At 57.8% G+C, this 24,242-nt stretch overlaps 1 protein-coding gene across 50 annotated transcripts in view; it reads left to right on the top strand.

The window, feature by feature from the left end:
- NCOR2 (nuclear receptor corepressor 2) overlaps positions 1-24,242 on the top strand; it is a 247,317-nt gene that overhangs the window by 151,425 nt on the left and 71,650 nt on the right. For 42 of the 50 annotated variants that reach the window (XM_063712304.1, XM_063712300.1, XM_063712303.1 and 39 more), the window contains 4 exons: positions 15-113; positions 17,888-18,033; positions 19,743-19,915; positions 22,229-22,291. In XM_063712304.1, the coding sequence (XP_063568374.1) occupies positions 15-113; positions 17,888-18,033; positions 19,743-19,915; positions 22,229-22,291 (481 nt within the window). The remainder of the gene's footprint in view (positions 1-14; positions 114-17,887; positions 18,034-19,742; positions 19,916-22,228; positions 22,292-24,242) is intronic. The other 8 variants (XM_063712307.1, XM_063712306.1, XM_063712312.1 and 5 more) reach the window with 1 other exon arrangement.

The following is a 24,242-nucleotide window of genomic DNA, read 5'->3' as shown; positions in this document are numbered from 1 at the left end:
TCTCTGTCCCACAGACGGTGGCTGAGTGCGTCCTCTATTACTACCTGACCAAGAAGAATGAGAACTATAAAAGCCTGGTGAGACGGAGCTATCGGCGCCGCGGCAAGGGCCAGGTAAGAGGCGAGGTGGGGGTGACTGTCCTTGCAGGCTCCCTGCACGCTCAGCAACCACTTGCTTGGTGGCCAGCACCCCGCATGGCTGGCGGTAACTGTCACCATGAGTTGTTGTTGCTTGGCCACCGGCAGTGTGAGTGCAGGCTCCCCTCCGTGGTGGCAGCAGGTGTGGGGAGACCCCCTCTGGGGTGCTCACCCTGCTGGGCTATCTCGAGCCTCCCGTAGTGGCCAGGAAAATAGCTGGGGAGAAACAGCCACGGGCCTCCTCAGCCTGCAAAATCCCAGACTCCTGACTGGGTGACCTGTGATCTCTGTGTGTAGAAAGGCTACATTCCAAAAGTAAGGGCTTCCCGGGATGACTTGGGGTAGTTCACAAACTTTACATGTTTAAAATGTTAATGGTTGTGTGTGTTTATCTTAATGCATACTTGAAAGAAAAAATAGCCAGTACTTCAGCTCGCTGTTTTTTCAGACGCCGTTGCTTGGGATGAGACTGAAAGATTATTTATGCTAGAGCAGGGGCTGGCAGACTGGGACTCTGGGGCTAATCCGGCCCACCATCTGTTCTTGTGAATAAAGTTTTATTGGAACACAGCCATGCCTGTTTGTTTACATATTACCATGGCAGCGTCCTTGCTGCTCTGGTGGAGTTGCATAGTTGTGACCAAAAGTGTACGGTGTACAGGGTCTCAAATGTTTACTATCTGGCCCTTCATAGAAAAAGTTTGCTTTTTCCTCTGAGTTAGAGGAAAAGGAGTTGGTTTGAAAAAATATCCAGTAAATAATGGTAGAGATGAGAGGCTCAGTGGCACGCCTTTGAAAGGGGGATCCTGGGTGCTCGGTGTTTGGGAGAATTTGTTTTGCATCTCGGCTCTTGAAGCATTGTCTCAGAGCAGATGCTGGGAGCACCACATGGAGGAGGCGGGTGGAGGCAGTGGGCACTCTGGTGGCTGCTGGATTGGAGTCAGTCGAGGCATTTCCTTCCTGGGGGCCTCAGTGGCTGGGGGGGCCGGGCGAGAGTGACAAAGGCCAAGAATAGCACGAGCCGCGTGGAGCGTCCTTGCAAACTGGGGGTGGATTCTGGAAGCACTACCATGCCTGGCATCCCAGCGAAGTCTTCGTAGGCAGGAGTGGCGTGCCTCAAAGGGACTGGAGGGACCAGCTTTTCTAGGTCCCTCTGAGGGTCACTGACTGCTTTCTTACACCCCTAATGCCAAGCCAGATGTGTGGCCTACAAGTCCCCATCTTCTTTGGACAAACCTTTGTGTGGACCTGAGGCCTAAAGCCCACTTTGTGTCAAGCCCAGGCCCAGAGCAGCTCCAGTTGGCCGGTAGACACAAAGTGTCCCCAGAGAATGGTAAAGCCATTGTTTTGCACCCACAAGGCTGGTTGGACTGTGCCTGGAGAGGCTGCAGGGGGGAGAAGGTGGCTGGTACTCCCTATAGTGGCATCCTCTAGCCCCTCCCCAGAGGTGCCCGCCTTCCCTTTCCCAGGCTGCCAGAGGTCGAGACCCGTAAGGCATTGAGACCAGCCATCATGGGTTGGGGGCAGGGTCCCAGTGTCTGCCGTGAAACAGACACTTTCCTACAGCGTAAGGAAACTCCCATGAAGGAAACGAGGCTGTTGTCAGGAGCATGAGCCACCCCTTGCCACATTCCGAACGTCCAGCCACGATGCCTGGGGCTGAGCTCGGTCCTTATCCGCAGGGATCGTGGAAGGGTGGCTGCGTTTGTGGAGAGGGTTTTCTTGTCTAGTTTTCTGTAGCCAGAGTTGACCAGTCTGCTTGCCCTTCTAACAGATGTGTAAAACCAAGGCTGAGTGGCACAGAGCATGTATTCCAAAGACGTAGCTATGTTTTATTTTTGTTTTTTTGGGTTTTTTTTTTTTTTTTTTTTTTTTGAGATGGAGTTTCACACTGTCACCCAGGCCGGAGTGCAGTGGCACGATCCCAGCTCACTGCAACCTCCGCCTCCCGGGTTAGAGTGATTCTCATGCCTCAGCCTCCCAAGTGCATTACAGGTGCGTGCCACTGCATCCTGCTAATTTTTTGTATTTATAGTAGAGACGGGGTTTCACTGTGTTGCCCAGGCTGGTCTCGAACTCCTGACCTAGATGATCCACCTGCCTTGGCCTCCCAAAGTGCTGGGATTACAGGCATGAGCCACTGTGCCCAGCCGCTATGGTGTTTTTGAAATTGAAGTGCATTCAGGAATTTTCTAGACTGAGAGGCAAAAAAGTAAGTGCCAGGCAGGGAGTATATAGATGCTGAGGTATGAGAGGCAGGAGGGAGTGGTGGGGATTGTGACAAAGGAAGGGTGGCTAATGGCCTCAAGAGGTATTTGGAAAACATCATCAGGTGTCTGTTGGGCACCTACTGTATGCTCATTCTCTTGCTGGCCTTCCCAGTTCCCCTCCCATGACCTGTGTGGGGGCATTGAGGCTGGGCTTGTGGTGGGAGCCCTTCCTGGTAGCTGGGCTGGAGGCTCTGAAGAGCAGAGGCCCATCCCCTCCCGCTGTGTGAGAGCCACATTTGCACAGACGGAGGTGGGGAGACCCTGGTAATTTAAGAAGGGTGGGGGGTGTCGGTGCCCGGCATATCCTGTTGTAGAGGCCTGGCCTGTACTCTGGTAGAGTGAGTGTCCAGTGGAGTGAGTGTCCGGCCTGCTCTCAGGAGTAAGTGTCTGGCCTGCGCTCCATGGAGTGACTGTCCGGCCTGCCCTCCGGGGAGTGACTGTCCGGCCTGCCCTCCGTGGAGTGACTGTCCGGCCTGCCCTCCGTGGAGTGACTGTCTGGCCTGCCTTCCGTGGAGTGAGTGTCCGGCCTGCCCTCCGTGGAGTGACTGTCCGGCCTGCCCTCCGTGGAGTGAGTGTCCGGCCTGCCCTCCGTGGAGTGAGTGTCCGGCCTGCCCTCCATGGAGTGACTGTCCGGCCTGCCCTCTGTGGAGTGAGTGTCCGGCCTGCTCTCCGTGGAGTCAGTGTCCGTCTTGCTCTCCGTGGAGTGAGTGTCCGGCCTGCTCTCCGTGGAGTGAGTGTCCGGCCTGCCCTCCGTAGTGAGTGTCCGGCCTGCCCTCCGTGGAGTGAGTGTCCGGCCTGCTCTCCGTGGAGTGAGTGTCCGGCTTGCTCTCAGGAGTGAGTGTCCGGGTTGCTCTCAGGAGTGACTGTCCGGTCTGCTCTCCGTGGAGTGAGTGTCCGGCCTGCTCTCCGTGGAGTGAGTGTCCGGCCTGCTCTCCGTGGAGTGAGTGTCCGGCTTGCTCTCAGGAGTGAGTGTCCGGGTTGCTCTCAGGAGTGACTGTCCGGCCTGCTCTCCGTGGAGTGAGTGTCCGGCTTGCTCTCAGGAGTGACTGTCCGGCCTGCTCTCCGTGGAGTGAGTGTCCGGCTTGCTCTCAGGAGTGAGTGTCCGGCTTGCTCTCAGGAGTGACTGTCCGGCCTGCTCTCCATGGAGTGAGTGTCCGGCTTGCTCTCAGGAGTGAGTGTCCGGCTTGCTCTCAGGAGTGAGTGTCCGGCCTGCTCTCGGCGGAGTGAATGTCCAGCTTGCTGACTCATCCGTTGATTGAGCATTTATTGTGTGCAGGACATGGGGAGCTTCATGCTGGTTGTTCAGAGCCATTGTAAACAGGTGGCTTCAAAACAGTGCTGCGGGTCTCCCTGTGCGGCGGGTCTCCCTGTGCAGCGGGTCTATCTGTGCCGTGGGGACTCCCTGTGCCGCGGGGTCTCCCTGTGCCACGGGTCTTCCTGGGAGGTGGCATTGGTGGCACATCCTTGAAGACTCCGTAGAATAAAGGGCCCCAAAGATGAGGTTGAGGAGCAGCCCCACAGGTGGACAGGGATGGGGCCCTCAAGTGCAAAGGCAGGGAGCATGAGAGACAGCGCGTGTCTTCAGGAACAGCAGGGGGCCTGAGTCTGGATTCATGGGGGTCCCGGTACCTCCCAGGGCCTTAAAGGAACAAAGAAATGCAGAAGATTATGTGACCCTCTTTCTTTTGCTCACTTTTGATGGGTAAATAGAGATTTTTTACCCTGTGAAAAATAGAAGTGCAAACTTGATAGATAACAGCTCACACTTGACTTCCGTGTCTGGGAAGGGAGTAGGGAGTGGTGAGGCCTGTGGCTCACTACAGAGCTTGGGCCCCGTCTCAGCTCCAGTCGACGCTTGGCCAGTGGCCCTGAATTGCCAGGTGTTCTGATCTTTGATGATGAGCTGGAAATCTAGTTTTATGTGAAACTGCCTGATTTTAAATCTTAGGTCACATTTTTTAAAAAGGGAAAAAACAGCTCAACACTGTATATGCCACACAACTCTTACTTGCTGTTGAAATCACCCCCAGCCCCTAGTAGAAGACCTCTGGGTTAGACTACAGTGAGACTGGGGGAGGAGGACATTAGATGCCTGGGGCCAGGCTGGGGCAACGCGGAAGCCCTAGAATGTTCCATAGCAGGGAGGAAACATGCGCCTCTTTACACCGGAGATGTCCTGGCTTAGCCGTGGTATCTGCGGTGGCTGGGAGTTGGTGGGGCTTTGCTGGTGAGTTTTTATCCCCTGCTGAAGCTGCTGTTCCAGGCAGGGGCTCCCAGGATGGGGAAATGATGCTTGTCTGCTCTGCCTCTCTCAGAAAGATGGCAGAAAGCAAGCCAAGCAGGAGGTCCCTGTCTGTCTCCAGGGCTCGCCCCTTCCTCGGATCAGCTGCGTTTGCTAAGGAGGTGGTGGCGTGGCCTGAACCCTGCCAGGGAGAGAGATTTATACTCATATCCTGGAACAGCTTCTGTGCCAGGTAGATCCACTGCCCTGCCACCCCCCACAGGCCTGGTTCACAACCACGGGGTAAACAAGGGTTCTCAAGTGCTAACTCTGGGGCTGAGAGTCCTGTCTGCCCCATGGCAGCAAGGAAAATCAGCGGCAGCCTCAGGCTCAGTCTGTCTTGTTAAGTGGAGATGCAGTGACTGCCGCCAGCTGAGCATCTCTGTCTGTGGCTGGGTTTGTGGAGCCACTGACACTGCTGATCAGTCTGCCCCAGGTGAGGGTGCGGCAGGCCTGGGGTGGGCCCAGCACCGCTGCTTGGAAGGCTGCGGTGACGGACGGGAGGTGTAGGCAGTGGTGGGCTCTGAGTGCGCCAAGGCTGTGAGCACACAGAACCTGCAGCTCCTTAAGGAGGGTGGGGAGGTGAACTGAGACCACTCCCCACCCACTACCCTGCTGCCTCAGTATGGCCGGCACCTGCAGGCTGGGACAGGCATCCAGGACTCTCGGTGACTGTGGGCTGGGGAGCCACTGCCCTGTGCTCCAGGCACTGCAGGCACCCAGGGTACCTCTGTGGGCCAGTCCTTCTTTCTGACCTATCCTGGCAGCTCAGGCCTTGTGATAAGATGGGAATCCCTGGCCATGGAGCACACGAGCCCCTGCCCAGCCCCACACCCCTCACAGCTGCCCCAGGACACTTGTCCATGCTTCTCTCTCCCTCACAGGTTTCTGAGTGAGCAGACACAGCCCCTTCCCCCTACCGTGACACAGGCCCCCTCCCCAGGCACCATGGGAAGATGGAGAACCCGGGTCTTCCCAGCCAGTGAGCCCACACACCCTCAGGGGTAGGGTGCCCACTGCCAGGGGATGCTGTCTGCCTCTTCCCCGACGTCATCTAGTGGGAGGGAGCTCGAGCTCCCTTCTTCATGGTGTTTCTCTGGAGGGCAGCAGGTCGGGTTCTCCCTGCCTTCCTGGGCCCTCTAGTTTTAGAAGAAGACTTAGGTTATCTCAGACAATATGCATTGGACCCCTTGATGGCTGGTGGGGGATGGGACCTGGGAGTCCAGTGAGACATGGGAGCCTTGTCAAAATTCCAGGGGCACCTGGCCCTGCCGTGTGATGGGGATGGGTGCTGCTGGCCGCTGTGGTGGCAATGGCGATGATGGTGATGGCGATGGCAGTAGTGATGGTGCCGGCTGACAGTCATGCAGCATTATCGCTTGGCCGCCGTGGTGGTGATGACGATGATGGTGATGATGATGGCGACAGTGATTGTGCCGGCCAATAGTCATGCAGCACTATCGCCACACACTGTGATGATTTCAGCCTCGCTAGTGTTGGGGAGAGGTGTGTAATTATCCCCATTGGCCAGATGAGGAGACAGAGGCACAGGGAGGTGAGGAAGCTTCCAAGGCACCTGCTGAATGGCAGACTGAGGGTTCTAGCCTGGCACATGCAGCCTGGGGAATTGGAAGGAGGCCCAGCCGTCCCCTCGGCAGCACACTGGCATTCAAGCCAGCCTTCTGGAAGCCAGCCCTGATCCTCCAAGTAGGACAGGCCTCTCCTGTGGTCTTTGCAGGAGCCCTGCGAGGGCAGGCGGCAGAGGGGCTCATGATGAGGCTCCATGTCAGTGGGGAGTCGGATGCTGGATGCGGGGACCCCAGGTGAGCCAGGCTCGATCTGTGCTGTGGAGACACCCTCTGATATGGGGTGGGTGGGAGTCCTGGGGTGGGACGGGGCTCAGTATCCCCCGCCACCACCTGTGTCTCTTCCCATGCCATGTGTCCCTCAGCTCCTGGGGACAGCAGCTGGCCACTGTCTCTTTTTCTCTCAGCACCTCCACCGTTACCATATATGTCTTTGGGGAGTTGCTGAGGGCTTTTCCTCATCTCCCTCTCACCCTCCTTGTCTCTCCTCTCCATCTCTGTCTCCTGCTCTGCGTCTCTTGTGCTCTCTCAGCACCCCCACTCCCGGTGCACAGCCCCTCTCTCCTGGGTGGCTGTGGAGGCTGCTGTGGGTGGCCGCAGAGAGGCTGTGGTGCTTGTGGTCCTGGCGCAGTGCCCGTGGCTCCAGGCCACATCTCTGCTGAAGACAGCCACGAGTGGCCGCTCTCATGTCATCAGGACAGATGCCGCTCGCAGGGGCTTTCCTGCCTCATGTTCCCAAGCTTGCTCGCCCCACAGACCCCCCAAGAGGTGCCCATCGGATGCACAGTATATGCATGTTCATCCGGGGGCATTTATTCAGTGCCTACTGTATGCCAGGGTTGTCAGACTCTACCTTCAGATGCGAATCCGACCTTAATCCTTCAGAAAATAGGGTAAAGGGATAACCCGCGCCCGGCCCATCTCAACACCCCAGACTGCTCCGATTCCACGCTGCAGAGGTGGACACAAGGTGGGACTTCCGAGGTGTCGGGGAGTGGGCACGACCGCCCCTCCCAGGGTCAACAGCGCCCATGTGCCGCCTGTGGATTTCCCGAGTTGGGGGGTGCATGGCCCAGGACCAAGGACATGGGTGCCCCTCCTTTCGCCGTTTGTCAAGGTGGGATTGAAATGGAGGCTGTGGTGGGATCCCAAGGGAGGGGAAGCCTGTGGGCTGGGGGTGAGAAGTGACTCCAGGGACACTGGACCGTGCACTTTCCCCGGCAGTGAGGCTTCCGACTCCCTCAGACACCACTGACCACACCGGGATGGCTGTAGCCAGCATCCTGGGGCTGTGCCCTTCTGGAGTCCCCCTGTCCGAGGCCAAGGTCTGCCTTGTGAGGCGACGTGTCCCAGTCTGAGTCCTCAGATGTGAGTGCATGTCGGAATCACCGGAAGGGCTGGGGAAACCCAGTCACTGGGCCGCACCCCTCACCCCACAATAGAGTCGAGATCCAAGACTCTGCATTTCCAAGGAGCTCCCAAGCGTTGGTCTAGGACCCTGCTGAGAACTTCGGTGCTGGGGGTCAGCCCCCGAGCAGGGAACAGGGTGGCTGAAGGGGTTGTTAAGCCCGAGGTGGGCTACCCCACAGCCCAGATCACCCATGGGCGTACACTCAAGCTGGAACGGCCCTTCCCAGGTGTTTGGGGTGGGCAACGGCCTCCCTGGCCAGGGCCCAACTTGGATGAGGCAGCTCTGAGCTGAGTTATTGTCAGCGGGCCTGACAGCCGATGGCAGCCAGCCCCTTCCAGAAGGGAGGTCTGGCCAGTCCAGCCCAGGAGGCAGCCTGTGCATCTGCATGTTTGCAAAGCCACGCTTCATAGATACTGTGGCCACCCGAATGCTTAACCACAGCCCGGTAGCAAGACGCCAGTGCCACCGTGTCATCTCAAGGACACCTGCCCTGTCTGAAGCGCTTGGACCAGGCCTGGACCTGTGCCGGCCCTTCTCCGCCCTGTCACCCCCACACCATGTGCCCTGTACCAAAGCAGTTTGTGTGTCATTTCGATGGTTGCGTTTCTGAAACTTGGATGGTTATAAAGTGGAATGTAAAAGTCCTTGATTAAAAGTGCTGGCCATGGGACATCTCTGGACTCAGACCCGCGCTGTGTGCGGCCGCCTTCACTCTGGCCCACCTTGGCATCCATGGCACTGGTGCTTAGCCTTATGGCCGGCTGGAGGCGAGGGATGTGCGTGGCTGTTTGGAGTGGTGGGATTGCCTTCTTGTTTAATGGAGGGTGCCATCCTCTTTCTGGAAGCTTCTCTGTGTTCTGACATGGGGATTCAGGCCCGGGCGTAGGCTTTTGGAATGCTAGCCCCTCCACACCCACCCCCACGAGACCCCACACGCCTGAGCTTTGGCAAGGGAAGGCCGAGCCCCCACCTCCCGGAACCTGGCCCCTGAGATCGGCCGTGAGCAGCTTTTGAGCCTGGAGGCTGGGTTGAGGCCCGAGCATCCTCTCCTGGGCTCCGAGCCCCATCGCCACCACCCTGAGGTGAATCACGGACTGTGGGGCGGCAGGGGGAACAGCTCAAGCGCTGGCACAGTGGTTTATAGCCCGTGATTCATTGACGGAAGGGCCGCGTTATCCTAGTGAATTGCAAAACCAGAGCCCAGGAATGCTGGGGCCTGACTGCAGACCGTGGGGGAGCAAGGATGTGAGGCTGGCTAGGCCAGGTGGCAGGGCCCGGCCCCTGGTAGCCAACATGGCCTTCCCGCAGCAATGGGGGTTCATGTGGCCAAGGAGGTCTCTCTTTCTGCAGAGATGGGACACTGAGATGGGAACAGCCCGTCCTGGGCTCCAGTCATCCGGCCTGGGTCCGAGAAGGAAGCCCAGGGTGGCCAAGGCTCCGCCCCCGACTGCTGTCGTCCACTCTCCACTGTTCCCCATCTCTGTCCCTCTGGGTCTGCTCTACCCAAGCCCCCGGCTCTGAATCTCCTGCATTTTTCTAGGTTTCTCTCTCTCTCTCTGTGTGTGTGTGTGCGCGCACGCACATGGGTGGCTACGTCTGTTTCTCTTCCCATGTCTTCCCCTTTCTCTCTATTTCTCTGTCTTTATCTCTGTGTCCACCTCTCGTCTCTCTCCGTGTGTGCTTTCCCGTCTCTCTCTCTTTCCCCCATCTTAAGTCTTTTAACTGTGTCTCTAGCTCTCTCCTCTTCTCTCTCTCCCCCATCTCTTCTCTTCCTCCTCCTCTGCCCCCTCCCCTCCTCACCCTGTCCCTGGGTCTCTCCTCTCACCCTTCCTCCTCCAGGTCTCTGCTCCTCCCCCACCTTTCTCCCTTTCTCTCTCCTCCCTCCCACTACAGCCCCCTGTCCCCTGCCTCCTCCGTCTCTCCTCTCCCAACTCTTTGCGGAGGGACTGGTGACCTTGTTCCTCTTGCTGGGGCACTCGGACAGCTTGCACAGGGAACAGTATGACCGGGAAGGCTGTTCCAGGGCAGGAGCAGCCAGGCTTGGTCCCTGGGGAGGGGCAGCCGCTGTGCGGTGGGTGCTGGTATTCAGGGCTAGCAGCCTCCCCTAGGTGCTGAAGTCACTTGATGGTGGGGACCAGTGGCAGGGCGGGCCAGATCACCTCAGGCTGTGTTTCAACTCCCAGGCTGAGGGCTTGTATCTTGTTTCAAACCCGCTGCCTGCTTGGGGCTGGGCCGGGATGGGCCCACAGCCTTCTGGTGGTACCGACTTTCCCAGGCCTGCCGGAGGAGGTGGCCGGGTCCTCTCCACTCAGGGGCAGCTGGGCTGGGCAGGATTGGGTGCAGTTTTAGGGTTGAAGTGAGCAGATGTCTCTGGTTTCCTGCCCAGCTTTGTGCTAGGTGGGGAGACAGTTGGGGGCTCCCCACGTCCTGCAGTCAGGGATGTTGCTCCCAGGGAAGGCAGCTGGTGGGTGGGCCGGAGCCCGGGGATGGAGCAGACTGGGCTGAGGAAAAGACCAACATGGCCTTCGCATGGGCCAGGATGCAGTGCAGGGGTGATCGCATCGGAGAGGCAGAAGGAGGTGGAAAATGTGAGCGCTCCCCAGGCAGCAGATCGGTCAGGATCGAGGGGGCCTGGGGGGCATCTCAAGCGGGGCTGCTGGAGTCAGGAAGTAGTTCCCAGAACGGCAGCTTTGGTGTCTGTGGCAGCTGGAGGCGCTGAGGGAGGGGCCCTGGCAGGCTCACAGGCGGCAGGTTGTCCCTGGGGGATGGGTGGTGTTTGAGTCTGTTCTGCAGGGATGTCATTCTAGGTGATGCCCTCGTGGACAAGACAAACAAGGTCACCCAGGTGCTGTGGCTCATGCCTGTAATCCCAGCACTTTGGGAGGCTGAGGTAGGTGGATCGCTTGAGCCCAGGAGTTCAAGACCAGCCAGGGCAACACAGTGAGACCCCCATCTCTACAAAAAAATTTAAAAATTAGCCGGGTGAGGTGGCTTGCTCCTGTGGTCCCAGCTTCTTGGGAGGCGGAGGTAGAAGGACTGCTTGAGCCCAGAAGGTGGAGGCCGCAGTGAGCCGTGATCATGCCACTGTGCACTTCAGCCTGGGCAACAGAGCAAGACCCTGCCTCCAAAAAAAAAAGGGCAAACAAGGTCCCTGGAGCTGACACCATGGGGGACTTGGACCATGCACAAGTCAATCAGCATGGCAATTTGAGAGAGTGTTAAAGGGCAAACATGTAAGCCAGGGTCAGGAGGCCACTTCTGGGCAGGAGGGCAGCTTTTAGGGGGCTGGCCCCAAGGCTTCTCTGAGGAGGTGTCCCTTGGGCTCAGACCTGAGTAATAAGAAGGGACTGGCCAGACAGAAGTTGGGGGAGCACCCCAGGCCGTGGGCACAGCACGTGCAAAGGCCCTGAAGCAGGAACATGCAGGCCATCTTCCAGGAGACAATTGGTGGGTATGGGGAGAGCTGCCCGGAGGGAGGCGGGCAGGGGCCAGGAATCTCAGCCTCAGAGCAGGAGCAGGGACTGTGGATTTGATGCCGAGTTGCGGGACGGGATCTGAATTAGGATTTACAAAGAGCCTCGGCTGGCACAGCACACATCTGTACAGGCGGAACAGGCTTCCATGTGCGTGTTAAATGTTGCTCACGTTCTGTCGACACGCATCTTTCTGCCGTGGAGTGCTGGTAAATGTTTAACAACCAGCTTTCTGTAGGGGGAAGCTGCGTTTGTAGCACGTGCCGGTTGCCATGGTGTAAATAAATCCTCTCACCGTGCCCAGTGCCACGCGACAACGTGCTGCTGCTGACTTGGAACTGGGGAAAGATGCCCCTAGCACCAAGCTCTCTTATCCTGTCTTCACCCTGTGCGTGGAGTTGGCGGAAGTCGCCTCCACCACACGGATGACTTCGTAGCTCCATGTAGCCAGATGATCAGGAAGCAATGCCCTTGGAGTGCTTGTAACCTTTGTTTTCTTTCTTTAAAAAAAGTTTATTATTTTTTTAGAGATGGAGTCTCGCTCTGTCACCTAGGCTAGCATGCAGTGGTACAGTTGAAGCTCGCTGCAGCCTTGATCTCCCAGATTTAAGCTTTCCTCCCACCTTAGCCTCCTGAGTAGCTGGGACTACAGGGATGCACCACCTAATTAAAATTAGCACCACTAGCTAATTTGTAGTGACAGGGTCTCACTATGTTGCCCAGGCTGGTCTGAACTCCAAGCCCTAGACGATCCTCCTGCCTGGCCCTCCCAAAGCACTGAGATTACAGGTGTGAGTTACCTTGCCCGGCCATAATTTCTTTAATTGTAAGGTTATGTGTTTCCATTTTTAATAATGGCCATGAGCTGGTAGCCACTGGCTCCAACAAACCTTGGTATATCTTTTTTTTTTTTTTGAGACAGAGTCTCTCTCTGTCGCTCAGGCTGGAGTGCCGTGGCGTGATCTCGGCTTACTGCCAGCTCCACCTCCCAGGTTCACACCATTCTCCTGCCTCAGCCTCCCGAGTAGCTGGGACTACAGGCACCCGCCACCAAGCCCAGCTAATTGTTTGTATTTTTAGTAGAGATGGGGTTTCACCGTGTTAGCCAGGATGGTCTCGATCTCCTGACCTCATGATCCGCCCGCCTTGGCCTCCCAAAGTGCTGGGATTACAGGCGTGAGCCACCACGCCTGGCCACGCCTTGGTATATCTTATAAAAAGACAACCCTTAAACGCACTGAGATGGCCTCCCCCGACTGCATTTTCCCCAGCAAGGACAGGAGACTGAATCCGAGGGGCACAGAGCAGGTGTTAGGGAAGAGCTGCCAGCAACAGGGAACTCTGTTCTGCCTTGGCTCTGACCCCTGGCCCCACTTTCCACACTAGCCCTAGGCTGCTGGAATCCCCGTCCCTACACTGCCAGGAGGTGGAAGGTGCCATGAGGATGCGCCCTCTCAGGGGCACCTGGCACGTGGTAGATGCTCAGTGAAGTGTTTGTTGAATGAGTGCATGAGATTGAGCCACAGACGGTGCTGCTGGGTATTGGAAAGTTCTCCTGACACATTTGTAAGGACTTAGCATCTGAGAATTAAATCTCATCAACCCCTACGTGGGTGGCTGCAGCACCTTCTCACTGGACTGTCTCCTCTCATTCCCGGAATCCACCATCTTCCTTCCCGCGACCTGCTATTGGATTGCTCTTTAACATGGGGCGGGTTATGTGACTCCCCGCCACCCCTGCAACTTTCGAGAAAGGTCTCTGGGGGCTCCCACCGCCCTCAGAATGCCTCCTGTATTTCTGAGCATGGGTGTTAGCTCTGGCCAGGCCCTCCAGCCATCCCCCAAAGTGCCACTTGGTAGGCACAGGGGGCATTTTCCCATTGCCATGCCTCAGAGGCCTCCTGCTCTGCCAAAGCCCCTTCCCTCGCCCTGCATGTCAGCACGCCTTGCTGCCTCGTCTGCACCATGAGTGTGCCTTTTGAATGTGTCCTCATCACCGGCGCCTCCATCTGGCCTGTCTTTGTCAACCTAAATGCAAGCTCCATACAGTTGGGGGCCACATCTTTCAGTGGCTGGTGTGCCCCTTGGGGGTTCAGGACATGCTGGCGGAGGGAAAGAATCAGGCAATGGCATCATTTGGCTTAAATGGGCATAGGGAGGAGGCTGTGAACCCCCAGCCCAGGGCAGAGGTAGGGCACCTGGCTGTAGGACCTTCTAGGAAATGCTGTGTGACCTTGGGTGAGTTACTTAACCTCTCTGTGTCTTTGCATTCTCATCCATAAAACTGGGATGATACCAGCTGTTGGGAGGATTCAAGTAACAGGTAGGAAGCGATTAGGAGAAGAAGGCCTCATCAAATGTGCTCAGCGAGCGTTTGTTGTTTTTAATTAAGATATTTTTCTGCATAGCCCCTAGTCTGGGGCTTCTGCACAGGCCCAGTCATGCGCTGCTTGTCCAGCAGGCTGAGGGTTACAGGTTCAGTGTCCAGATCTGGGGGCAGGTGTCTCTTGGGGCTTTGGGCCGGTGGCTCTGGCTAACCATAGATCTGGTAGGGTTTGTCACAGAGTTTTACTGTGGTTTGGGGGGATGTTTCTGACCACGCACGGGGCACAAACCCACTGTCGGCCTGACCAGTGGCATGTCTGAAAGGCAGAGGTAGCCCTCCACCATGGGGGGGGGGCCTTTGAGATAGTGGAGCTGGCTTCTAGTTCTTTCTGATTCCCTTTCTTTCAGGCCCCTCACGTTGAGGGAATGGTGCCCACAGGCATTTTCTGCTGCACAGAGTCCTTTGTGTGCCTTGTGAGACAAGGATTCTTGAAGGCCTCGCTCCTCAGTGGGATCTGAGGCCAGCCGTGGCAGCTTCTCCTGGCGTAGGTTAGAAATGCAGAGTCCCAGGCTCCACCCCAGACTGACTGAGTGGGAATTGGCAGGGGATGTGTGTGCACCTTCAGGTGTGGGTAACACTGGCCTGGAGCAGAGTGCTCTAACGAAAGCCCACAGGCCAAATCCAGCCCACCACCTGCTTTTGTAAATAAAGTTTTATTGGCACACAGCCATGCTCTTTTGTTGATATAAGGGCTACTTTCACAAGACAGTGGTAGAGTTGAGAAGGGAGTTGACAGAGACCGCATACTTATCCTCTGGCCCTTACAGAAAACGTTTGCCAGTCCCTGGTAAAGCACTGGTTCTCAAATCTGGCTGCCCATTGGGATAACCTGGAATTTAACATACAAACACCTGGGTCTCGGCCCAGAGATTCGGATGTCATTGGTGTGGGGTGTGGCCTGGGCATCAGGACTTCGCAGGGCTCCCCACGAGATCTTAGTGTGCAGCCAATGTCATGGGACCTTGAGAACCATGGCCCCCAGTGGCCCGGGAAGCCCAGCAGGTGCAGTTCTGCCGCTCTATGGACAGGCCCAAGACCCGGCAGCCCAGCCTCGCCAGTGTCGGCCGCTGCGCTTGCTGCCCTAAAACATAGAAGGCTTTGGGGGCTGAGCCAGCTGCCGGGTTCCCCCAGCTCCTCAGGGGGAGTTGTGAGCTGGGGCCTCCCTCTCCCTGCATAATCTCCCAGCAGTGAGTATGAGCGGCCCTAAATCAGTCCCTCGGCCTCCCGGGTGGCCACTGCGAGACCCTGCAGATGTTCATCATTAAGGCTGCCGGGGTCCGTCCCACTGGAAAGCATATTTTAAGGCCAGGGCTGCTCTGCTATTCCTCCTTTTCATCTTCCCCCACCGGACTCACTCAGCGTGGGCTGCAGGGATGCCTCTCCCACAGGAGATGTCGAGGCCACAGGAAGTAAGAAGCCTGTGCACAGGGCCCTAGGCCTTCGCTGCAGGGTGGCCCACAAGGTGTTGTGCTAGTGGGTGTTGCTGCACCCACTCCAACCAGAGGGTGAGGGCGGAAGGCACCCCTGCCCTGGGGGCTTGTTAACATGTCAGGGAAGAGGAGGAGGCAGGGCTTGGTGCCAGGATTGCACTTGGTGCCTCAGTTTCCTGTTCTGTAAGATGGACGGGTGGGTGGGTAGTAGTGGGGACCACGTGGGATGGAGCCAGGCACGTGGTGCCGTGAGCAATTGAATATGGAGACATGGGGGGTGACTATCCAGGAGAGAAGGGGTTGTGGGCAGGCCCTGGCGGGGCTTGTAGAGTCTGGAGTGGGAGGCAGGTAGGATAGGTAGACGGGGCGGGCTGGCGAGTCTGCAGAACACAAACTGTAGATCCTGGCCGGGGGTTGGCTGAGACTCTCAGCGGGGGCTTTGGGGGCAGCAGGGCCCCATCCCCCACACTCTGGGCTGTCAGCCTTCTTTGCTCCGAGACCTCGAAGCTTTGCTTCTCTGAGCCTGTTTCCTCCTCTGCAGAATGTGACCAGTGATCACTGCTCTATTTCTGAGGCTGGGATAGTGTTTGCAAAGCACTTGGCGTGGTGCAGGGGTGGGTGACCCCCCGTGACGTCCCTCCGGGTCACTGTTACCTGTGGCATTTTCATCTCCATCAGAACTTCAGAGGGGCCAGGAGCTGGCCCATAGAAAATGGACAGCACAGTGCTGGGCGTATAGTCAGCTCTCGGGGATCTGTGGGGATTTTCTCCTCTGCACCAGCCTCTTTCTCTTTGGGGCTTCTCTGAGGACTTGGAGGAGAGCTGCGGTGGGGAAGGCTCGTAGCTCAGGGCCTGGCCCCGATGCATCCCTCCCCCGACTGGCCCCAGCCTGCGGCCTGGTGGGTGTGGAGTTGCATTTACTGGCCATGCCGGGGCAGACATTAGCCTGATTCGTTGGTCCATGGGTGAGGCCCCAGGGGGTCATGGAGCCCCCACCAGCCTAGATGCAGGGGCTGATGGGCAGATGCTCTGGGAAGGAGGCTCCGTGGCCGCTGCTCCCATCAGGAGGGACGCCACAGCCCAGGTGGGGACTTCTTGGCACAGACATAGCTGAGTGTGGTCTCAGGAGACACCAAGCTCCGTGTGATTCAGAAGCCCCGGCCCTGCCCAGACTCTGGCCCTGGGCTGTTGCCAGGGACATCTGACCCGGGGAGACAGCATCCACGCTGGGCAGCCCAGGGGGCAGGGCTCCCTCCCCAGCCAGCCACATCACCCCTCCCCGGGTCCCCACCTCTGCCCACATCGGGCAAATGTGGACAGAAAGGACACTGTGTAGGAACAAGCCAAAAAAACCTCCCTGCCCCAGCTTCCACCTCCAAAAGAGGCTTCACCTGCCGGCTGTTTAAAGGTTACATTTGAGGGTTCGAGGTCAGGAGAGGGAGAACAGGTTGGTCCCAGGATGCCGGGCACCTGTTGGGGAATCAGCAGCAACCTGGGGGGCGGGGGGACTGTTCCAGGTCGGGCCTCTCTGCCCCTTCCTGGCTCCTCTTACAGAACATGGTGGCAAGGGATTCCTGGGAAGGAGAGGCAGATGCAGGCCCGAGGCTCCGCCCTGGACCCAGCAGCAGCCTGAGAGAGCCCACGGTTGCCTGCAACAGTCAGACCCTTGCTCTGTTTTTCTGCCCCATCCTAAATGAAAAGAGGCTGGAGAGAGCATTGTGTGCGGGGCAGCCACCTGTTCCTGGCAGGAAGGAAAGGCAAGAGAAGGGAGTCTCTCTCACCTCCCCGACCCCTCCTCTTCCATCTGCTTGGAGTTCTTGCTCCCTGGTTTGAAACATTGCTGTGACTGTGCCCCTGGTACACATTAAAAGGCTTTGGGGTTTATTTTTATTTCGCTTGGCTCTGAGGGATGGAAAGATGGTCTGGTTTGGCAGCTGCCTGCAGGGAGGACCTTGGGGTGTCCAAGAAAATCAGTGTGTGCTTTAAAAGAAATCAGGCGGGATGACAGGAAATCGGGAGGCGGTGCCAGGAGCTCACACTCCCTCCTCTATCTCGGTGAGGGGAGGGGCGGTGGGCCCAGAGTGGCTGGGACAGGTTGGGGAGGCAGATGACAGGAAGAGGCCCAAGTGAGGAGGCTGGCTTGGCTCCCAGCCTCTCTGATCTACTCTGTAAAATGGGCTTGTTCTGTCCCCCTGGGGTGCCGGCATGCCGGGGAGACCAGGCCCAGGCAGCAGGAGCGGCCACCTCCATGCAGGCCTGGGGCCTTCCTGGGCTCTGGGGAATCAGGGGCATCCCCCCACCTCCCCGTTTTACAGACTCAGAGACCGAGGCTTAGAGAGGTGGCCTGAGCTCTGTCGGGGGCAGGGCTGGGGTGTCAGGGGTGTGTCCCCAGCTTCCCAGATGCTCAGGCACCCCTGCTGAGGCTCACCAGGGCACCTCTCTCGACCCAGATCACATCTGCCCCTCTTAAATATCCGGGCCAGATGCGGATGTAAGCATGGTGAGGATTCTCTCATTTCAATCTCCCAGCCCTCAGCTGAGGCACAGCCAGGCTGAATACCCCCATTGTCAAGGCGAAGGAGTCGGCACAGAGAGGTTAAGACCCTCATCCAAGCTCACACAGCCACTGTGTGGAAAGGGCAGGAATTGAAGCCAGCACTTCTGACACCAGTGCTTCCTGCCCCTCACCCCGACTCCGCCTCCCCAGGCCCCTAGGGCGGCAGGACCCCAGGCAGTGCCTCTCCCCAGCTCATGCCTGCGGGGCCTGGCTTCCCGGTTATGACCTCTTCTGGGTGGACTCCATGGGTTTTCCTCCTCCTCCCCCAGCTCAGGCTGAGCCCAGGTGCAGAGATTCACCTGTTCACGGTTTTCTTCCCTCCCCACTCCCCTCTGCCCTCCCCCGGGGTCTGACAGCAGCAGCAACAACAGCAGCAGCAGCAGCAGCAGCAGCCCATGCCCCGCAGCAGCCAGGAGGAGAAAGATGAGAAGGAGAAGGAAAAGGAGGCGGAGAAGGAGGAGGAGAAGCCGGAGGTGGAAAACGACAAGGAAGACCTCCTCAAGTAAGGCAGCCCGCTGTCTCTTGCAGGGCCCGGCCGCTGACCCAACCCGGGTGGCACACAGGTCTGGGGGACCCTTTGTAGAGATGGGTGGGGCGCCCACCAATTGCCTGTGAGCAGGGGGGAGGGCTTTCTGCTCGTTTGCCCCTGACAGCCCCCCTTCCGGAAGCCCACCCATCGCCCTACTCCTCCTCCCCGCTCCCCCCTCTCCTCCACCCTCCCTTTCTTTCTCCAACCCTCTGGAGACTTTAGAGACTGATAGCTCATTTGAGCTCCACTCCTGAGCTAATAAATCCAGGCAATGACTTTGGAACTCTCTGCCTCTCCGCCTCCCGGCTCTTTCCTCCTGAGGCGCCGGGAGGGGGAAGGGAGGATCAGAGGCCCTCCTGGAAGGACTAGGTGTGCAGGCGGCTGCTGTCACCTTTAGAATCATTGATGGCAGTGTGAGTTCTTGCAGATCAAGGCACAGCCTTGCCGCGGGGGCCGTGACAGCCTCCTGTACCTGCCAGGGGCTGCAGGAGTGCAGCCAGCTGGAGAAAGGGGGGCGGCTCGACTTAGCGCCAGGTACCTGTAATGGGCTCAGGAATTTGGCTTCAGAGAACATCTGGCTTCCTCACCCCGTCTCCCAGATGCTTCCAGCAAGGGCCTTTCAGGAAGATGAATGGGAAGACAGAGGTGATCAATCTGAGTCTCCCACAGTAAAACTCTCCCCAGTCGCTTCTGCGAGAGCCCCAGCTCGGGCATCGAGGTTGCAAGCACTCCCACACACCTTGGCTAGGCCTGCATAAAACCGGCAAGAGAGTTTCCTCCTGCCAATGCCTAAGATGCCCAGCCCTTGATAATACTGAAAGCCAAGGTATTGCCTCTTATAGAGCCCCTCTGGAAATAGCTCCTCTGTGGCAAATAAAATGGCCCTATAAATTGCTGCCAGCCCACACCCTCATTTAGTTCACCAAATAGTCTTGCAGACAGTATCTATTTGGTGCATAAAATGGTCTTGCAGATAGCCACCGGCCCAGAAGAAAGTAGCCTTGCAGGAAAGCTCCCAGTACCTCCCATTTGGGGAATAAAATAGCCAGCCAATTAACTACCTGTCCACGTGGCCTTATTGGTGAATTAAGTAGTTGATAGCCCAGGTTACACCCCCATCCTTTTTTTTTTTTTTTTTTTTTTTTTGAGACAGGGTCTTGTTCTGTCACCCAGGCTGGAGTGCAGTGGTATAATCATGGCTCACTGCAGCCTCGACCTCCCAGGCTCAAGAGATCCCCCTGCCTTAGCTTCCCAAGTAGCTGGGACCATCAGCATATGCCACCACGCCTGGCTAATTTTCTGATCTTTTTCTTTTGTAGAGATGGGGTCTTGTTGTGTTGCCCACGCTGGTCTTAAACTCCTGGGCTCAAGCAATCCTCCGACTTCGGCCTCCCAAAGTGCTGAGATTACAGGTGTGACCCAGCACACCTGGCCGCAACTCCCTTTTGAGAAATAGCATGGCGTTGTCTTGCCAGCTGTACTCCCACTTCTGGTGAATGTGGAGCCCCTGCAGACAGCCCCTGGCCACCCTCACCTCAGGCCTCTCCCCCTCTTTCCTAGCATCCGATTAGTGCCATGGCTGGCGGCCGGTGCAAATCCAGCTAAAGAAACGGTCTCCTCCAGTGGCCGTTTGATTTTCCGGCTCGGGTGAAACCGTCCTATCTCCCCTCTCTGGCCTGTAGGGAGAAGACAGACGACACCTCAGGGGAGGACAACGACGAGAAGGAGGCCGTGGCCTCCAAAGGCCGCAAAACTGCCAACAGCCAGGGAAGACGCAAAGGCCGCATCACCCGCTCGATGGCTAATGAGGCCAACAGCGAGGAGGCCATCACCCCCCAGCAGAGCGCCGAGCTGGGTGAGCCGGGGGCCAGGGATGTGGGTGGGGGAGGGGCTGGAGACACGGCAGGTTGCGCTCATATGAAAGTTTTGTGCAATTTGAGTTAATTGGCAACAGCCAAGGGGTTGGTGTAAGTCATGGTTGGGGTCAAATCCCAGCGCTACCTACTGGATGTGCTGTGTGGCCCAGCATGAATTCCTGAACCTCTCTGTGCCTCAGGGTCCTCATGTTCTCAGTGGGAGGAATCGGTGGTTACCTCTAAACGTGGGGGGACAGTTGTAGTCACTTGCTATGTGAGAAGCACCTAGAACAGTGCCTGGGGTGTAGGAAGAGCTCAATGGCTTCAACCACAGTGATTTCAGAGCAGGGAGATGTCACATAAAAATCCCAATGACCAGTTGTGGATTTTTTGGTTGTCGTTTTTAAAACAGAAGATGTGGCCACGCTTGGCCCAGGTTTTCACGAGGTGGAAGTTGTTGGGAGCCGAGTAACTACCACCCCTTCTTAGAATGTCATGGGCTCTACTTGTCCCCACCCAGCCTCCACCCTGGTAGGCATCTGGGTTTGTACCTTCACTTCCGTGGGCCTCGGTTTCCCCTTCTGTTGTGAGAAGGGTGTTCATCCCTCACTGCCCTCCCAGAAAGTAGAAAAAAATGAGATGATGTGAGTGGCAGTTCCCAAGATTCGCCACAGGGGGCAACGGTGTGCGTCTGTTGTCTCTACTTTGTTTAGCTGTTAGGGTCCAGCCCTCCAGCCACTGCGGGAACCCACCCAGGGGCCCAAGCGCTCAGGCCGAAGCCCCACCTGCCAGGGCTCATTCTCCGGGTGGAGATGCTGCTTCATCTCCCACAGACCCCCACCGTCTCCTGGGGTCCGGGTCATGCACCTGTCTCTTCCCGTGGGATGTAGTTTGGACCTGTTTCATAAATGGCCCACTCGAAGCTCAGAGAGGAAACGTTCACTCTCTAAAAATTTCATTGTAGCTGGGATTAGAACTCAGCCCCATTGGCCACAGAGCCTGTGCAGCTCCTGCAGGTATTTTCCAGCTGCCTCTTGGTGGCGGTGTACTTGGAGGCCCAGGGTGAAACGGCTTTCTTCCTGCCTGATCTCTGGGGATAGTCCTCTCGGACCCAAGGCTGATGCTGGGGGCTCAGCTGCAGGGTGGAAAACACACTCCTAGGCCTTCCAAGTCTCTTCTGGCACCGGGCACCCTCAGCACCCCTGGCACCCCTGGCTTCTGTAGGCTTCCTCTGGGAGTCCTGTGGGGAGGAATGGGAGCATCAATGAGGTCCCGGAGAGGCCCAGGCTGTGGCCACAGAGATGGGGGAGGCTGGGGTGGCTCTGGCCTGTCGGGGGTGATGGGGCTGCCCATGGGGGTGGGAGCCATCTCCCCTCTTCTGCTGGAACCTTCCGCCACTCCTCATCCAGACTCTATTGGACACACGCTTCACCTGGCGCCATTTCAGGCGCTGAGTCCATGGAGCTGACGTCTCTCGCACCCACCCCACTCACGGGTCTTAAGCAACTGGAAAGGAAGGGCCAGGGCTCACATCCAGGGTAGCTCAGCAGACAGACCCAAAAATAGTGCCACTGCAGACACGCAGCCACCTCCAGCCGACCCCAAGGCCAGGCTGTGTCCCTTCCCAGTAACACCAGAAGCCCCTCCTTGTCCTGGATGAGTGGGGGTATGAACATTCCCTCTGGAGCAGGGCTCCGCCACGGGTGATTTTACTCCCCTACTGGGGGACGCCTGGCAGTGTCTGAACAGTTTTGATGGTCACAATTGGAGTGGGGCTGCTGGCGTCCAGCGTGCAGAGTCCAGGGTTGCTAAGCATCCTGCCGTGACGGGACAGCCCCACAGTAATGGGAGAGCTGGGCTCCAAGAGGGTCCTCGGTCAGATGAGGTCCCGGCCCACCTGAAGCTCATGTCCCACTGTCGCCAAGTCACCAGGTGACCCCTTTCCCAACAGAGTGCAGGCAGAGGCAGTCGTGGTCAAGGCCCTTGACTGCTTCAGTGTCCCCTTCTATAAAATGGGGTGATCGCAGGTGCCCTGACCTCAGCGGCTTGTGTGGAGGTCGGCCCGACCAATGGCACGTGGGACTGCCCAGCACAGCCCAGGCCCAGCATAAAGGCTCAGGAGTCAGGTGCCACGGTGGGTACTGGCTGGGGAAGGGCGTCTGAAATGTGGCCTTCCCATGGGGTTCAGAGCCGTGGGGTGACACTGTCAAGGCCTGGTCTACTCCCCTCCCTGGCTCGAAGGAGAGAAAAGGGCAGAAGGCAAAGTGCCTCCTCTCCCGGCTCCTGCCAATCACCTGGCGTCTTCTTTTCAGCCTCCATGGAGCTGAATGAGAGTTCTCGCTGGACAGAAGAAGAAATGGAAACAGCCAAGAAAGGTGAGAGGTGTGCGGCGGCTTTAAGCCTTGTTGGTTTGCATCTAGGGCGCCTGAAGCTCATGTGCTGGGGAGGGTGTTGACACATTTGGCCTTGAACCAGGGGCTGTGGTGAGGCCTCTGGTGAGGTTCTGGTTCTGGGCTGTTCTCAGGTTTGTCACCCTGGAGCCTCAGTTTTACCTTCCAGAAAATGGGTCTGTGCAGCTGCACTGTCAGGCTTGTCTTTGTGACTTGAGGGCGCAGCTCAGAGAGATCCAGCTTGTGCTGTGCATGTAGTCAGCGAGTGGCTTCTGGGTGACCTCTGTGGCCAGCACCTCTTGGCCTTGGGGACAGAGCAGTGGCAGCACACTTGGGTGCCTCGGGACAGTCAGAGCTTGTCGGCGGCCATCTCAGTAGAGTCCTGGGGTCAGGGAGACCTGCAGGGCATTCGTCCAGCCCTTGAGAGCCCCAAAGGCCCTATCCTGGGCTCATGTGTGCTGGGGCTTTGGAAACCTGTCTCAAGTTTGAGCACCCCAATCTGGGTGACGAGTTCTGGAGTGGATGGGGACACCCAGGCCGTTGGGGACAGTCGTGGGAGCGGCTCACACGGCAGGGAGCCAGCAGGTGTTGGTGCTGGCAGCAGAAGCCATCCTGAGAAGGTGGCCTTGTGATGTGCAGCACGGTGGGGGCTGGGGTCCAGTGCCTCCTAAGCCGGATCCCCTCAGCTGTGCTGTCTCCTAGCCAAGTTCTTTACTTCCCAGCACAGTGACCTGCCTCTGGGCCTCGGTTTGCCCGTCTGTTGAGTGGGAGGGGCGTCTGGGTTGGCTGTGCGGAATCAGATAACCCTGTGTGAGGGCCCATGGTGGGCTGAGTGGGAGCGAATCTCCTCCCTCCCTTGGCCGTGCCTGGCTTGGGGCAGGGGCTGTTGGAGCTGGGGCATCACTGGCAGCACTGCTGAGGCCGGGGCAGCACCTGGCTCCCACGGCGCGCTCACTCTCGGTTACCTAAGAGGTGGGGCCTGCTCCTGTCCCCGCCCATGTCCCTGTTTGTGGGCGAGGAGCCAGGAAGCAGAGGCCAAGGAGTGCCACGGGTTCCGGAGCTGGTGTGTGGGGCCGGGAGCAGGCCCAGGCCCCCACTCCCCGTCCCTGTCCCGTGCTTGGTCCCGTGGCCCTGCTGGAGTCGAGGCTGTCTGTGACGTGTGGTTTCTTTGTGCAGAAAGCTCCAGGTCGTGACTTGTGGAGGGAACAAAGGCCCTTTATAGCTAACGCTCTTGGCACATAAGGGCAGGTGTATCTGAGAACAGCCTGGATCACGGGACTCCTGGGCCTGGCCCCGTCCTCCACTGTAGTTGTTGGGGGTGCTGAGGGTCCCCACAGCCCTGAGAAGACCCCTATAGCCCCCGCCCTCACCCTGGGACCCTGCCCCTCGCCCTCAGAGCTCCTCCAGGGGCACTCTGCCCTCCACTCACCAGGCTGAGGTGAGCCTGGACCCAGAGAGACCCTCGCACCATTCAGGAAGGAGGGCCTGCCTGCCACTGCAGTGGGTCAGGCTCTGTGTGTGGTGGGTGAGAGGCATGCCAACAGGGCCTGGGCACTGTATCCAGCTGGTAGCGCCTGGGGCTGCTGTCAGCCCCCAGAGAGGCCACATTGGTGTTTCTCTGTCCTTCATGTCCACTTGGTGGATGAAATACACTTGGTGTATTTCATCATAGGCTGCAAAAGAAGCTTTATTGAAATTGTGTGATTCCTCCCGCCTTTTATTTAATTTTGATATGATACACATAACATGAAGCTCACCATTCTAACCACTGGAAAGTGAACATCTCAGTGGCGTTAAGTACATCTGCATTGGTGTGCAACCCTCACCACTGTCTAGTTCCAGAACTTTTTCTCACCCCAGATGGAAATCCCATACCCATTAGCAGTCCCTCCCAGGGCCCCACCCCAGCCCTGCCAGCCCCTGGCAGCCACTAATG

The sequence above is a fragment of the Pongo abelii genome, chromosome 10 (genome assembly GCF_028885655.2).
Source record: "Pongo abelii isolate AG06213 chromosome 10, NHGRI_mPonAbe1-v2.0_pri, whole genome shotgun sequence".
NCBI classification, from domain to species: Eukaryota; Metazoa; Chordata; class Mammalia; order Primates; family Hominidae; genus Pongo; species Pongo abelii.
The sequence above is the reverse complement of the archived record's forward strand: the minus strand, read 5'-3'. Positions and strand labels throughout refer to the sequence as shown.